This window comes from Pseudophryne corroboree, chromosome 4, assembly GCF_028390025.1.
Source record: "Pseudophryne corroboree isolate aPseCor3 chromosome 4, aPseCor3.hap2, whole genome shotgun sequence".
Taxonomy (NCBI): Eukaryota; Metazoa; Chordata; class Amphibia; order Anura; family Myobatrachidae; genus Pseudophryne; species Pseudophryne corroboree.
In genome coordinates, this window is record NC_086447.1 from 715533685 (window position 1) to 715550483 (window position 16799).

At 48.1% G+C, this 16799-nt stretch overlaps 1 protein-coding gene across 1 annotated transcript in view; it reads left to right on the forward strand.

Annotated features, from left to right (window-relative positions):
* Positions 1-13264, forward strand: part of LOC134910215 (centromere protein H-like) — a 249427-nt gene extending 236163 nt beyond the window's left edge. The window contains exons 9-10 of the mRNA XM_063917996.1: positions 12101-12258; positions 12611-13264. Coding sequence (XP_063774066.1) covers positions 12101-12258; positions 12611-12700 — 248 coding nt within the window. The 3' untranslated portion in view covers positions 12701-13264. The remainder of the gene's footprint in view (positions 1-12100; positions 12259-12610) is intronic.
* The last annotated feature ends 3535 nt before the right edge of the window (positions 13265-16799 follow it).

The following is a 16799-nucleotide window of genomic DNA, read 5'->3' on the forward strand; positions in this document are numbered from 1 at the left end:
GGCTCCTCCCAGAATCACAACTGAAATAATTGGCTCCACCTGTGGATCTTTTAAAATGGGTAATGAGTACACCTGTGCATCTCTGGATGACCTGTTTAGGGTCCTAAGGATACAGTTTAATATGATATACTGCAAACAAGAAAGGTAAATTGAATGGACATAAAATCTCTATCTTAAGGCGATTTTTAGCCTTAAAAATAAACGATAACGACCTAAAAGTCGTTATCATTTATGTTTAAGGCTTATATCGTCCAGTGTGTATGGAGTAATATTAATGACCGATGAACAATGCACGCTCCCGCACGCCATTCAGCAATCACCAATATTGAGCTGACATGCAGCTCAACCCGTCAATTTCGGGCTGAGCTACATGTTCGGGAAGGCCAGCGGTGACGTCCGTGTGTATGCGCTATATCGTTGAACACTATATTGTTCAAAGATATAGTCGTCCATCGCCAGCATTCCACTATCTGGTACTGTGTTCCCATCTTTTAGTATATACTGTAGCTGAATTATCATTTGGCACTGGTCTAGTGTCTTTCCATTAATATCACATTCCAGTTCTAGAAGTGCATTTATTCCATTATTTATTTGGATTAATGACATTCATTCATCACACAGGAAAGACCCTTGTTAATGAGGAGTATAAACTTGCAATTTCCTTGTTACTAACGTGTTTCTCTGTGAAAACTCAAATTCAATTTTGCTAGCAAGAACCAAACTGCATATTTATGGAAAAACTTGTATGGCACCAGTCCACACTTAAGGTACATAATTTTTTCTTTTTTACGTTCCCTACTTGTTTGCACTATATTGTGCTTTAAGATGGAACATTTATTGAAAATGCTAATTGTTACTGCAACGCCCGCTAATATCACATTTAGGGACTGATTCTGAGCTGGGAGCAATGCAACAAGAAAAGCGAGTAACTTTCCACTGTGGCAAAGCGATGTTGCACTGGCAGCGATATTGATGCGAGGGGCGTGTCCAAACTCAAATCTACATTGCAGTGTAAAAATAACTGACAGCTTTATGTGTGGGTTACATGCAAAAGCAGCCAGTATTTACCCTGTATGCAGAAACCATAAATGTATTTGCATCCCTTACATTGCAGCATTGTTACCTTACTGAGCACTTAATTTGTCTCGGCATAACAAAGACGTCTCCTACTATAAAGATCTGAATGTTCTTAGTACTGTGGATTTACACAATGGGCCAGAGTTGATCGCTGCAGCAAATTTGTTAGCAGTTGAGCAAAATTATGTGCACTACAGGTGTGGCAGATATAACATGTGCAGAGACTTAGATTTGGGTGGGGTGTGTCCAAACTGAAATCTAAATTGCAGTGTAAAAATAAAGCAGCCGGGGGCGTGGCCTGGCTGGTGTGCTGAGAGGAAGCGTTCCATGTGAGCTCCTGCAGCCCCACACATATACCTGCTATAACCAGGGTTTTGCAGAACCCCACAGGCGCACAAATAGAGACACCTGTGCCCTTTGTCACCCAGGGCGAGGGGTTTCGGTCGCGGAGCCGGGGAGCCCTTCTAAGAGTTCCCGCGGGTTGCGGCCTTCCCCTCCATCAGAAGCCGGGGGCTGGAGTTCGGTTCCCCCCCCCCCTCATCCGGTGCAGACCTGCAGACGGCGTAACCCGGAGGACGAGCCCATCACACACCGGCGGGGACTACAGACAGGCGGAGGGAGATACCCCCCCCCCCCCGAGCCGGAGCTTGCCGGGGACCTCTGCGTTCGAGGAAGACGGAGCTGTGAGCGGCGGACGGCGGCGGCCCCGTGCGGCGGGTGAGTCATACGCTGGTGCTTCCCAGCGTCTCACCACAGCTCTCTATCCCTCCCCGCTGCTCCGACATACCACAAATATACCCACGGGTGTGGCTCCTGGCTACGGACCGGGGCCCCGGTCATACTGCCGGCCTGACGGGCCCTGTCTTGGGATCGGACTGCCGGCATCGTCACCTGCCCCTGACATCCGACTCAGGAGCTTCCCCTGGCCCTGCTCACCTCCCCGGCTGGGGAGCAAATTAAATTAAACACTGGCCTGCCAGACGGGTCGGCGGGATACACTGCAGACATATTAGCAGAGGCCTGGCGCAGCTATAGATCCCCTGAGGAATCCTATGTGGAGACGCCGTGGCTGCTCTCCCCTTACATTAATATCCCCCTCCTGGGCCCCGGAATATATAAGCACAGTGTAACCCTGCACAGCTGCGGGGGGTGAGAGCCTGGACAATTACTTAACCCTTCACCTATCCTCCCCAGATTCGCTGTGCTGCGCTTGGACTGTGCTCCCACAGAACAGGACCTTTTGGTCCAAGCACACCTTATAGGCGCTGTCCCCCCATCTGGCTGCACTGCCTCATACATCCGGCCGACGGGGCACCTCAACGCTCAGCAGCTGGGGTGACACACTACCCGGCAAGTGCTCTCCCCCCTCTAATCATTCACTACGGTTAGATGACATATAACTAAGGGCCTACGAACACTGATACCGCCAGGGGCACCCCCCAGGGCGCCACCTCTTACGCCCACACAGACAACGGACGCGGCCCATCAGACGACCCTAACAGGGACCCTGGGAGATCCTAAACTAGCTGGAGGTTCAGGGGTGTTCCTTACCACATCGGTGCACTTGATCGGGCTCTGCGGGCCACCCTCCTGTGAACCGTCCACCATGTGATCTTGCCATGTAACGCACCAGGTCCCGTGTGCCATTCTAATGCTTTAGGAGCTCCCCCATACCTGCCCAGGTGTTGACTACCAATCTTTCTCACCCCTCTCCATCACGATGCCTAAAGGGGGGAAAAAGACGAACGCCCATAACTTGGTGGGCTACTTCAAGAACTCTACCCCATCCTCCACTCGGAAAACTGCCTCACCCCCACCCACCTCTGACCGGGACTCAGAAGATGACTCTTCCTCTACACCCGCCACAAAAGCAGACGTCGCCCTCCTCTTGTCCGAAATGCGCAACATTAAAAAATCAATCCGCGCGGAGGTGCAGGAGGCTATCTCGGGCCTGAAAAACGATGTGGACAACCTGGGCTCCAGAGTTGATGCCATCGAAAGAAAACAAGAGGAGCTCATCGCCTTTCAACAAGAATCGGAACAGGAGGTGACTCAAATGCGTACCGATGTTATGCTGTTGGCGGATAAACAAGAAGATTTGGACAACAGAGGCCGTCGGAACAATCTTCGAATCCGCAACGTTCCCGAGACGGTGGAGCAAACCCACCTCACGGATTACCTGCTCCGCCTCTTCCGCACTCTTGCTCCCTCCGTTCCGGACGACATGTTACTCCTAGATAGAGCTCACAGAGCCCTGCGCCCTAGATCTCAGGATGCTAAAACACCGAGAGATGTGATCCTACGGTTTCACTACTTTGCGGTCAAAGACCAAGTTTTCGCCAAAGCCCGGAGGTCTCCGGTTACCTCCTTCGAAGGCTCCGATCTTTCAATCTTCCAGGACCTGTCACCGGTTACGCTGAATAGGAGGCGGGAACTAAAGGACATAACCAAAGCCCTGAGAGACAACAACATCAGATATAGATGGGGCTTTCCCTTTGCCCTCCAGGTCAGGGCGGACGGTAAATTCCTCTCTGCCAGATCTCCTGACGAAGCCCTACAATTGCTCCGTCAACTAAACATCTCCGACCCTCCGGCCGCCTCTCAGCGACCTCTACCAGTCAACACCTCCCCTCTCCTCACGGCCCCACCTCCAGATTGGAGCACAGTTGGACCGTCACCGCGTGCCTCTTTGGATACATGAGCCGACATATGTTGTAGGCCTTACAGGGACGTGATGCCCAAACGGGCCCCCAGCGTACCTCGGGGGGACTCGTTGCACTTTGCTGAGGCTCGCATGGGGTGCTGAATCCTCTATGTAACAATGGTTTACTGTTTATTGCCCTGCTGCATGTCTGGCGGGCGGGCCTTCTCGGGCCCCTGGGGCAGGGGCTCCACGCGGCTGACCGCGGGGGCTACTGTCCCGGGTGGCCCGACTGGGCCGCGGCCTCTTTCTTATTATTTTATATTACCATTAATGTTGTTATTGTTGCCTTGTGACTGCCATGTCGTGTTTACCCTGGGTTCCTACACGGGACCCGGCCTCCTCTCCGATCGGCTGGGTTCATTCACCCCCCATTCGATGGCGAGGAGCCCTCTAGATAACTGCTGTTGACCGCTTGTTACCTTGGTGAATATGTTTTGGGTGGGCCTTCCCGGGCCCTTGGGGCAGGGACCTACGTGCCTGGCCGCGCGGGCTCCTGCCCCGGGCGGCCCGATTGGCCCGAACCCTCTTTTCTTAATCTAAACTGATCCCGATGTCACTACTGTTGCTTCGTAATGGACATACCATGTTTACCTTCAGTTCCCTCGAACTTGCTTTTCTCCCCCCCCCTGTTGGATCCTTCTGCCTACTAACCGCAATATGCGGCTCACCCCCTTCCACTCCCCCCTTCCCCCCCTCTCCTCCCTTCCCCGTTAGCTCCTTTGGCCTATAAGCCACAATATATACATTTAAATTGAGTTTGTTCACACACGGGACCCGGTCTCCTCTCCGATCGGCCGGGTTCATCCACCCCCCACCCGACCTCCGAGGTCGACGTCGGACGAACTGGACCTGCGGGTCTCCTTCTTCCTTGGGTCCGACTAGTGAGAATGGATTCTCTCTGTTATCAAGTTACTGGTACTAATCTTTGCCTATGCATCCTCTGTTCTCTTATTCTCTCTCCCCCTCTTTCTCTGATTTCCTCCCCTTTCCTTTCCCCTCTCTCCCCAGGGGTCCCGCTGATGCGCTTCCACAGGAATTGTGCTCCACCTCAACACCATGGTTCTTAGAATAATTACCCTGAACACGAAGGGATTAAACAGCCCACGTAAACGCTCTTTTTTTATTCCAGTCCCTTAAACAACTTAGGGGAGACATCGTATTTCTACAGGAGACCCACTTCTCGGGTAAGTCGCATCCCGAACTTAGATCAAAATCTTTTCCACAATCTTTCCATGCTTGCGACCCCATGCGCAAAAAGAAGGGGGTCTCTATACTCTTTGCCAGCCACCTAGATTTTACCCCCTCTGAAATACTGAGGGACCCTGAAGGCAGATACTTGCTGTTAGTAGGGTTGCTAAACGGATCCCCCTATACGTTCTTGAACGTATATGCTCCAAACCAGCTTCAGGCCCCTTTCTTCCGCTCCCTAAATAGCCTCTTAGCCTTGCACAGAAACGGCAGCGTGGTGTTGGGGGGGGACTTTAATATGACTCTGGATAGCGACCTGGACAGATCAAAACCTTTGCCCAGATCCATGCGCTCCTCTCACTCGCGCAACGCAACCGCTCTAAACCATCTGCTGTCACAACACCTCCTCTTCGACACCTGGAGAGCGAAGGAGTCAAACGCTAGGGATTACACATATTACTCCCCCATCTTCGATGTTTACACAAGATTGGACATGATATTCCTAAGTGCGGAGCCAGCCCAATGTATCCTTGACGCCTCCATCCACCCTAGCACATGGTCAGACCACGGCCCGGTTTCTGTGGACGTCCCTGGCCCGCATCCTCCCGCCCGGCACCCTGTTTGGAGGCTGAATGACAGACTCCTTCTGAACCCTCAAACAAAAGCTCACATAACTGCCGAAATCTTACACTACTTTAAAACAAATACATCCCCATCTATTTCTCCTATGTTATTATGGGACGCCCACAAAGCAGTAATACGCGGAAGCCTGATAAGTGCCTCATCTTATAACAAGAGGACCAGATCCAAACGCATCCGGGAGCTCTCGGACTTAGTGGCGTCCCTCTCACAAAAACACAAAAAAACAGGGTCCGAAGCAGATCTCTCGTCCTTGTCCGCGGCCAAGGGGGAACTAAACATGCTCCTGACGGCGAAGGTAGAGACTAGCCTGAAATGGCTTAATCAGTCCTTTTACGAAAAAGGGGATAAAGCTGACCGACTACTAGCTTCTAGACTTCGGGCTAAACTTGCTAGGAACAACGTCTTATCTATCCAGTCCTCCTCTGGCAAGAAAACAGCTGATCCTAAATGTATTACTGAAGCTTTCTCGCGCTTCTACGAAAAGCTGTACAATGCCCATGGGCCCACTCAATCGAATCCGGACTTTCATGAGGCCATCCGCACCTTCCTATCCCACTGCCAACTGCCTTGTCTGAGCCCATTGGACGCTGCAGGATTAAACTCAAAGATCTCCGACGAAGAAATCGCCACCGTGGTTAAAGCCCTAAAACTTGCCAAGGCGCCGGGCCCAGACGGCTTTACGGCCGCCTATTACAAGACTTTTCTTCCCCAACTTGCACCCCACCTTTCATCCCTCTTCAACGCTGTTTTACAGGGAGCTTCTTTCTCCAAATCGGCTCTGGAGGCTAAAATTATAGTTATTCCCAAGGACGGTAAAGACGCTTCTAATTGCGCTAACTATAGACCTATCTCGCTACTCAACTCGGATATCAAGATCTACGCAAAAATTTTAGCCCTCCGATTGAATAGTGTATTACCACACCTTGTCCATAATGATCAGGTGGGATTTATCCCCGGCCGCCAAGCCCGAGACAACACAAGACGTGTTGTTAGTCTTGCTCACTACATCAATCTTACGCACACTCCTGCTCTTTTGCTTTCTCTGGACGCGGAGAAGGCGTTTGACAGGATAGGTTGGCCCTTTCTATTCGAAACTCTTGCCCATTTCGGCTTCCAGGGGGAATTTCTCACAGGAATCCAGGCCTTGTACTCGAGCCCTTCCGCCAGAGTATCTGTGAATGGAGTGCAGTCGGACCCTCTAGTTATCTCCAACGGCACCAGACAGGGCTGCCCACTCTCGCCTCTGATCTTTGCCTTAGTTATAGAGCCATTAGCAGCCCGCATCCGAGCCTCGCCCGACATCGGGGGGCTGAGGGTGGGGGGTTCTACTTACAAAATCTCGCTGTTTGCAGACGATGTCCTCCTATCGCTTTCCTCGCCACACACTTCTTTGCCGAACCTTTTTGACCTCCTCCTTGAATATGGCCAAGTCTCGGGGTACAAAGTTAACTGGTCCAAAACGGAGGCTCTCCCCTTCCACATCCCCCCTCCCCGATTATCCCACATGCAAAGCAACTTTAAATTCACCTGGTGCGCTTCTAAAATTCGTTATCTGGGGATCTTTATTACACGCCGCTACGGAGACTTATATAAGGAAAACTTTTCGCCACTGCTCAGAAACCTTAAAGCCGACCTCCATAAATGGCAATCACTAATTATTTCCTGGCTGGGTCGCATTGTAGCTCTGAAAATGAACATTGTCCCCCGCTTACTTTATTTGTTTCAGACACTACCAGTGAAGGTTCCGGAATCTGTCTTAGCACAAGTCCACTCATGGTTGCTCCGATTTGTGTGGAGAAATAAGGTGCCTAGAATAGGCTTCTCAACTCTGCGCAAACCAGTGCAGGAAGGGGGTAGAGGTTTCCCAGACATCCGTCTATATTATTTGGCCTCCCATCTCAGCCAGGCGGTAACCTGGTTCGCCCCTACACAGACTTTACGCTGGCTTCAGCTGGAGACGGCACTTAGCCACATCCCATCTTTGTCATCCCTACTCCTATCCCCTCTCAGAACTAGATCTCCCCACCTACAATTGCACCCGGTGCTAGATTTCACCTGTCAGATCTGGGACTACTGCACGCGACGCTTTCACTTACTGTCATCTCCCTCGGCGCTTACCCCCTTATGGGACAACCCTTCTTTCGCACCGGGTCAGTCACTGACCCGCTCGGGTCCATGGGTGGAACGGAACATCCGCTTTGCTCTGGACATGCTCTCCGATGGAACTTGCGCTCCTCTATTGGACATCATGACGAAATTTGACTTCCCGGAGGCGAACCCTTTCACCTATTTCCAGCTAAGACACTTTGTCACTTCTTTATCAAACTCGTCCCCGTTCCAACCTCTCACCACGCTGGAGTCCTACTGTTATCACAAACCACTCGAGCGAGGAATCATCTCTCTGCTGTACTCCCTTCTCCAGACTCAGGACCAGAAGACGACCCCGGCCTTCGTACTTCAGTGGGAACGGGATCTAGGACCGGTGCCTGAGGACTATGATTGGTCGGACATCTTCACTGCGGTCGCGAAGTCCTCTATCTCAACCCTGGTAAAGGAAAATGCATATAAAATATTATACAGGTGGTATCTTGTCCCCTCAAGACTCCACAAAATGTTTCCATCCTCATCACCCATGTGCTGGAGAGAATGCGGGGAATACGGCTCTTTCCTCCACATTTGGTGGACGTGCCCTAAAATCACAATATTCTGGGATGCAGTCGCACGCCTGTTGAGTGCAGTACTCCAGACTCAAGTGCAAAAAGCCCCTTGGTCCTTCCTGCTAGGCCTCCCCATTACTAACGCACCCCCAAACTCCGGTAAACTATTGACACAGATCCTAAACGCGGCTAGATGCTCAATTGCCCTTCAATGGAAACAGAGGGAGCCCCCCCCTATTAAACAGGTCATCAACAAAGTATGGTATCTCGCAAGCATGGAAAAAATCACTGCATACCTCCATAATAGATCTTTCCAGTTTCTCCTGAATTGGGAACTATGGTTCGACTCACAGGCTCCCGCAAGTGGATTACGGTCCCCCGGGAGCTCGATGGCTCTCCTGCTCTGAATTCGGTGATCTCCTATCCTGACGAGTAGTAACAAGCTTGCCCTTAAATGTGATCTCTTCGTGTCCCTCAGGTAGCACTTTCCCTTTTTACACTAACGCCCTATACGAGGTCAGCGGATCGAGGAGGCGCACTGGCGGCGCCCCCCCAAACCTGGGTCTTCCCCCCCCCCCCCCCCCTATTCTATTCCCATCCCGTCTTGTCCCGTTCCCCCTTCTCTCTCTTCATGCTCTTTCTTTCTCTCCTTAGACTTCGTCTTTCTAATGCCATAGTTAAGTGCGTAATCTTCGGTTCCCATCCGACAGTAGGGTCTTTTTTTCACCCAGAGGTATAATCCATAAATGTTTCTCGTTTTAACAAATGTATGATTAATGATTCATATGTTATCTTTTTCTTCTTGTTTACCTCCTCTTTCTTGTCGCAAGCTGGGAACCGCATGATCTTTGTTCCAAGGTTATATCTCTGTTTTTGGTTGTATTTGTTACACGACAACAGCTCACCCCACGTGTGGTGGGGAGCTGTGGTGATGTTTATAACCTAAAAATTAAAATAAACAATTTAAAAAAATAAATAAAAATAAAGCAGCCAGTATTTACCCTGCACAGAAACAAAATAACCCACCCAAATCTAACTCTCTCTGCAAATGTTATATCTGCCACACCTGCAGTGCACATGGTTTTGCCCAACTGCTAACAGATTTGCTGCTGTGATCAATTTTGAATTACCCCCAATAACCACAAGTGTTACTGTTGCAGCGATGGCTGCTAATCTTGTATTCAACATTGTTCAGCCTAAGGCTATGGCCACATATCTGCCAAGCAGGGTCCCGTTCAGCAGTACCGCTTGGCCGCAAGGAAACTGCACATGGGCGCCTATGCGGGCGGCAGTGCCGCCGGATCCATCCAAGCATTCTGCGGTTGAGCCGGATGGCAGGACGACAGGATGTGTGTGAAATGTATGTGTTCACAGTGCGGCAGTGCTGCACTGTGTGCTCTTGAAATGCCATGTGGCACTGGCCGGATCCTGTTCTGTGGGATACCGCAAAACAGGATCCGTGTGAACACAAAACCCCACTCCTGTCAAAGCGGTTCCTGTTCAGCGGGACCCGCTTGGCTGCTATGTGTGGCTGTGGCCTTAGGGGGTGTGGTTCATCAAATCGACAGTGTCTAGGTCGACAATGTTTAGGTCGACCACTATAGGTCGACAGTCACTAGGTCGACATGGATGGAAGCTCGACAGGGTTTCTAGGTCATGTGCTAGGTCGACAGGTCTAAAGGTCGACATGAGGATTTTTTTTGATTTTTTTTGGTGTCGTTTTCTTCGTAGAGTGACCGGGATCCCAAATTAGTGCACTGCGTCCCCTTGCATGGCTCGCTTCGCTCGCCATGCTTTGGGCATGGTGCCTTCGCTCCGCTACTGCTTCGCTCGGCACACTTTACCGTTCCAATCGTAGTCCACGTGGATCGTTAAGTATGAAAAAATTCAAAAAAAGGAAAAAAATGTGAAAAACTCATGTCGACCTTTAGACCTGTCGACCTAGCACATGTCGACCTAGACACCCTGTCGACCTTCCATCCATGTCGACCTAGTGACTGTCGACCTAAACATTGTCGACCTAGACACTGTCGATCTTCAGACCAAGTCCCGGCCTTAGGAGAAGCTCCATTAATTGTAGCATCGGGAGCTGTGTGTTTTCGGGAGCATTTTTTCTTTCTTTTTTTCTTTTTTCATGTGACCAAATTGGATTGCCCGACCAAAAAAATAATTGGAGAAATTGCAAAAAAATCCAGTTTTTCGCTCCCGATGTTTCTTCTCTAATTGAATTCTCCCCCTAAGTATCAGCTTCACTAAGACTCCTCGTTTATCTGTGACACATTGTAAAAGAATAGTACTTAACATCTGTCTTAACAAGCTGTTCTACTCTGGGATGATTTATGCCGAGCATTCATTGTGATTTGATTTGATTTGATTTGTGTTAAGGTGTGGCTTTTTAAATTAATTTATAGTGTATGTATATGTAATTTTATGTGTTTAGTATATAGTTAGCCTTTTATAAGAAGGTTCAGTATCTTTTGCTATAATTCATATATATTTTTCATTATCTTAAATAAAGAGGGCTTAAGCTCCTGAGACAGCTGTGGTTCTGGTACCTGACCACTATCTGCAGCACAAAAAGAAGCATGCATAGCTTTGTTTATATTTCATAACACGCAGCAGGCTTCTTGTGGGTAATTTTGGTGAAGAACCTTATTGCCAACCACATTGTGCTGGTACATCTGCATTCGGCACACCAGGGTCCATATCAAGCTTGGCAACCTGCTTACAGTATGTAGCTAAATGAATGGAGAAGCATGGCTGTAGCCTGTTAGCACATGCAGTAGATGGTGGCCCACTAAGACCTATGGCCATCATTTTCCACTCACATTGACCAACCTGCCTGGCAATGATCCAATCTACTACAAATGGATAATTATCACCCATATCTATGTTACAGACAAAACATGCTGCAGTACAAGTCAATGGGGAGGAGGCATTAACAGCTAGATCCACCATTTTAAATTATTATTTATTATTATTTTCCCTTGTGAAATCTGGCCTCCACAAAGAAGCTCCCAGTATACAGGTCTTATGCGGCAGAGTCTAACCTCCTGCCAACAACAGCTGGTGCTTGCACTTTGCTTGCTGCTATGGCAAAGGGATCTACTGGAGTCGTCTTGCAAACCAGGCTTCTTTGTGTGAGGGCCAGACTTCATCAAAAACCTCAACAGCCTAGAGCAGGGTTTTCCAACCCTGAGCCTCAAGGCACACTAATAGTCCAGGTTTTGAGGATATCCGTGCTTGAGAACAGATGGTTAAATCAAAATAGAGGTACTAATTAAGTCACCCGTGCTCAAATATAGCTGTCCGTAAAACCTGGATGGTTAGTGGGGCAGATGTATTCACCTGGAGAAGCGATAAAGCCATGATAAGTGGAAGGTGATAACGCACCAGTCAATCATTAAGGATTTGAAAAATGACCGTTATTAGCTGACTGGCTGGTGTGTTATCATCTTGCACTTATCACTGCTTTATCCTTTCTCCAGGCTTAGTACATCTTGCCCCAGTGTGCCTTGAGAGGACCAAGGTTGGGAAACTCTCTGGCCTAGAGGAAGGATGTTCCAGGGTAATAACACCACACAATTGAGGCAAGTGATGGGTGTTTCATTTTTACAAATATTTTAAAAGTTGGAACTAGCCCATGAGGGAGCCTGTAGCTGTAGCACATTAAAACTGCTTCACACGCTCATGAGAACTAGTCTATAGTCTGTGTTTTCAAGAACAATGAAAATAGATATGTTAACAACATTAAGTTCCTGGATGCTCACATACAGGGTAACATAATGCCCTGGATATTCTGATTTTGCATTTTGTATTCTATATCGACCAGAAATACGGATTAGGCAGCAGGAACTCTTAAGAAAATTAAAATCTGCAGAAAAGTCTAAAGAGAAAATCCAGGCGGTGGAAATGAAGGTGCGAGATGGAGAAGAAGAGAATGTGCAAAGGGTTTCCGACAAAGTGATTATCATTCAAGAGGTTTTTCAGGTACAGCTGCTGTCAGACGAGATATGTGGTGTTACTATAGCACAGCACAAATGTACTAATGAAGGTCAACACTGGTTTAACTGCCATGGCCAGATCACATGTGACCGTGCTGTCCCACTGTGTCCCCCAGTTTTTGACTAGGAGATCCGTTCTGTAGATGTGCATAATATAATATTTAAAAAAAACAACTTTTTAAACTATATTAAATGGGAAAACTTTAAATAAAAATCAAGGGAAAATTGGTAATTTAAATTAGGATGTCCTTGTTTATTTATGATCACGTTACATTTTAACCTCTCTCCACCATACTGCACATGTACCTAATGTATGGTTTCTCCTTTCCACCTTTCAGAGGCTAGTCATGTGTTCCCAGGTGAACTGGGCTGAAGATCCACGTTTAACAACTCTGCTGCTGGGGAAGAGGGATCCTACTTTGTCCTAACGGCTACATGCCTTACAGACCAAAAGCCTAAAAACCTCTATAGAGCAGTCTGTGTCGGGCTATTTGTTTTACTTTTAATTTATTTGCATTTATTTTATTTATATTTCAAGAAATAAACAAGAGGTACTGTAGAGAGAACAGGGGAGTTGTAGAATTAGTACCTAACTTGGAGAGACATTCAGAGTTTACATTGAACACATAGTAAACCAACTATAAAACATCAAAAACTGCAAACCAAATAATAGCATGTGACTTATTGTGAAATAATCCTAACATCCCAATATGAGGTAGGGCTAGTTAGTACAGTGAGGAAGGGGTGGGGGGTGAAAAATGGGGAATAAAATGTATTCTACATATCCAGAAGGATGTGTTAACAGGGGATGATCTCTTAAGAATGAGAAACTGAGCTAGAGTGTGGAGTCTAGGTGTTCCAAGTATCCGTAGATAGTAAACGGTTAAGCATTAAGCTATTGTTGTAATCCAACTTTGTTTTCTGTGCTTTGATAGTTTTGTTTAAGTTTGATGTAAATGTTTATGTATAATAAAATGAATCACACACGTTTACATTTTTTCCAAAAATGGTATCTATTGTTAATAAAATATTACATATGAATAATTAGCATTATGCCAACACCAAACAATAAAAAAACAGGACCAGCACAGACCACAGTTGCTGTAACAGGCTGTTGACCGCCTCAGCCAGCCATTCTGGGTGCTTCCATGGGGTGCAGACCTCCTTAGCCCGCCATTCCAGTTGCTGGAATGAGGTGGAGACTACCTCTCCACACTCATGCCCATACTTGCCTCCACTGACTGCTGACACTCTGGCTTTTTCAATGTATTTTATAGCTTATAGCATGAAATTTTTGCAGATGATACCAAATTGTGTAAGGCTATAAATACTGAGGAGGATGCTGAGTCGCTTCAGAACGACTTGGTTAAATTAGAAGCATAGGCAGCGAAATGGAGAATGCGCTTCAATACAGACAAGTGTAAGGTAATGCACTGTGGTAACCAGAACAAAAACAACACCTACATACTAAATGGAGTAAAATTAGGGATTCTGTACTGGAAAAGGACTTAGGTGTCCTCATAGATGGCAAACTATGCTGCAATCCTACTTCGGGTACTGCTGCTAAGAAGGCTAATAAGATATTAGCATGCATAAAACGGGGAATTGATGCAAGGGACGAGAGTGTTATACTCCCGTTATGTAAATCACTAGTGAGGCCACACCTTGAATACTGTGTACAATTCTGAGCACCATACTACAAAAAGTATATCCTGGAGCTAGAAAAGGTTCAGAGGCGGGCGACCAAACTAATTAAGGGCATGGAGATGCTGGAATACGAGGAAAGGCTTGCAAGACTAGGCATGTTTACACTGGAAAAGAGGGGACATGATCAACGTCTACAATATATAAGGGAACAATACACAGATCTTGCGCAGGACCTGTTTTTTGGGCAGATCAACGCAGAGGACTCGTGGACACTCGCTCAGGTTAGAGGAGAGGAGATTCCGCACAATATGGCGTAAAGGCTTTTTCACGGTAAGGACAATACGTGTTTGGAATTCCCTGCCTGAGGGAGTTGTAATGGCGGACTCAGTCAACACCTTTAAGAATGGCCTAGATAAATTCCTAATAGATAAGGATATCCAGGGTTATGGTGCATAGTCACGCACTATAGTTACTATAAAAAGAGGGATAAAACGCAATGGCAGACATCAGCATCAGTCAAAATTTTAGACCAAATAATCCTGCATAGGAGATCACAACTAGGTTGAACTCGATGGACAATTGTCTTTTTTTCCACTTTAGATACTATGTTCACCCAATGGACTGTCTTCCCACATACCAGTTCAACAGTCTTCTCCCACCATTATTGTGATCTCTGATTTCACTCATTTCCCCTTCCCTCTCTGACCAGTCTTTTTTTCTCTTTTTGACCTTTCTCTTTTGTCTTTAAACCTCTCTCCTAAGATTGTTCTCACCAAGCGTAACCTGGAAGATCTTGACCTTGCCCTCTTCATCTCACTTGACACCCTCCCTCCTTCTCCACACTCTCTCCTGCTCCGTCCAAACTTTCTCACTTTACAACGCCATCCTCACCAAAACTTGTCCCATCATTACACTCAGGCTTACCTGATTTTCTCTAACGTCCTAGAGGATGCTGGGGTCCACATTAGTACCATGGGGTATAGGCAGGTCCACCAGGAGCCATTGACACTTTAATAGTGTGGGCTGGCTCCTCCCTCTATGCCCCTCCTACCAGACTCAGTTTAGAAATTGTGCCCGGAGGAGCCGGTCACAGCTAGGGGAGCTCTCCTGAGCTTTCCTGGAAAAGTTTAGTTTAGCGGTTTTTTAATTTTACAGCCTCCCTACAGCGTGGGACTAAGGGGGGGAGCAGTGTCCGCCCCGCGGGTTCTGAGCCACTGACTGGACACTGAGCTCCAGAGGGGCTGATCGGTCTCCGCCGCAGGGGAACTGCTCACCCCAGCAGCATGCTGCCGACCCCTTACAGAGCTGAAGAAAGTGGTGAGTTAGTCACCGACCCCCCTAGTAAACGGGGGGCCAGTGTGAAGATGGCGGCAACAGGGGTGGGAGCGCGGTATTAACCGCGCTCCCGGATGGTACCAGCGGCGCGCTGTGAGGGGCGCCCTGGGCCAGCGCTTACCCCTCACACTTGGTCAGCAAGCCTGTCTGGCTCCAGAGATGCCAGCCAGCACAACTCTTCAGACCAAATTTTAACTCAGATGAGCGGGAAGACCGTGCCGGGAAGGGGGCGGAGCTTCTCCTCAGAGCGGACCTGCAGCGTTCCAGCGCCATTTTCCTGCATGCTGACTACCAGAAGGAAGATCCTGATCACTCCACAGCAGCTCCAGTTACTGTAACAGTACCAGGGGGTTGTAGAAGGGGGGAAGGCTAAGTACTTGACTGTGTGTCCTATTAAGGTGCACAAGTCAGCGCTGAAAAGGGGTTTTTCTCCTTGGTTTGGGCGCTGGTGTGGGTTGGCTCCAATCTGTCTCTCTCTCTTGCCATTCTTGGGGGGGAAACTCTCTTACCCCATCCTGTGTGTGTGTGTGTGGTGGTCACTAGCAGCAATGTCCAGGGATACAGTGCTGCTGAGGATTTATCCTCACAGAATGATCCCATTCCATGCAATCAGGTTAGCACTGGTTTAGCACAGATTCCAGCAAGGGAACCAGAATGGTTTTCCTCTATCAGGACTTGGATTTCTCTGATTTCTGACAGGGTTACCAGTAATGAGTCTGCAACCCAGGTCTTACGGTCCTCTATGGTGGTGTGGCCCTTGTCAGGTACCTCAGGTCACCCCGCTATATACCCCCACAAACGTGCGCTTGTGCAGGTAACACAAGACAACACGGATACCGATTCTGACACTACAGATGGTGACGGGGATGTGTTGCGGGTGTCCGCATCTCTTGCACGGGGGGTACAGTTGATAGAGGCTATCAGGGATGTGTTAAATGTTAATGATACCACACCTGAACAAGTTGAGGCTTTCTTCACTGAAAACAAGAAAACCTTGCTAACCTTCCCTGCGTCAAAAGAGCTGAATGCTATATTTGAAAAGGCCTGGGTGAATCCTGAAAAGAAGTTTCAGATCCCTAAGAGGATTCTGGTAGCTTTTCCTTTCCCTGAGGAGGATAGGAAAAAGTGGGAAAACCCGCCGATTGTTGATGCTTCTGTATCTAGATTCTTAAAAAAGGTGGTTTTCCCGGTACCAGGATCTACCGCCTTAAAGGAGCTGGCAGATAGAAAAATTGATAATACTTTGAAATCAGTGTACACTGCTTCAGGGGCCATATTACATCTACTATTGCTAGTGCTTGGATTGCTAAGGCTATAGTGAAATGGTCGGCTGCCTTGATGGAGGATTTGGATAAGATGGAAAGGGATGACGTTGCATTGTATTTACGTAACATTCATGATTCTGCAGGTTTCATGGTAGAATCTATGAAAGACCTGGGTTCCATAGCTGCGGGAATTTCTTCCATGTCGGTTTCAGCTCATCGGGGACTGTGGCTCTGCCAGTGGTCGGCCGACTCGATATCCAGAAAGAGTGTGGAGTCGCTG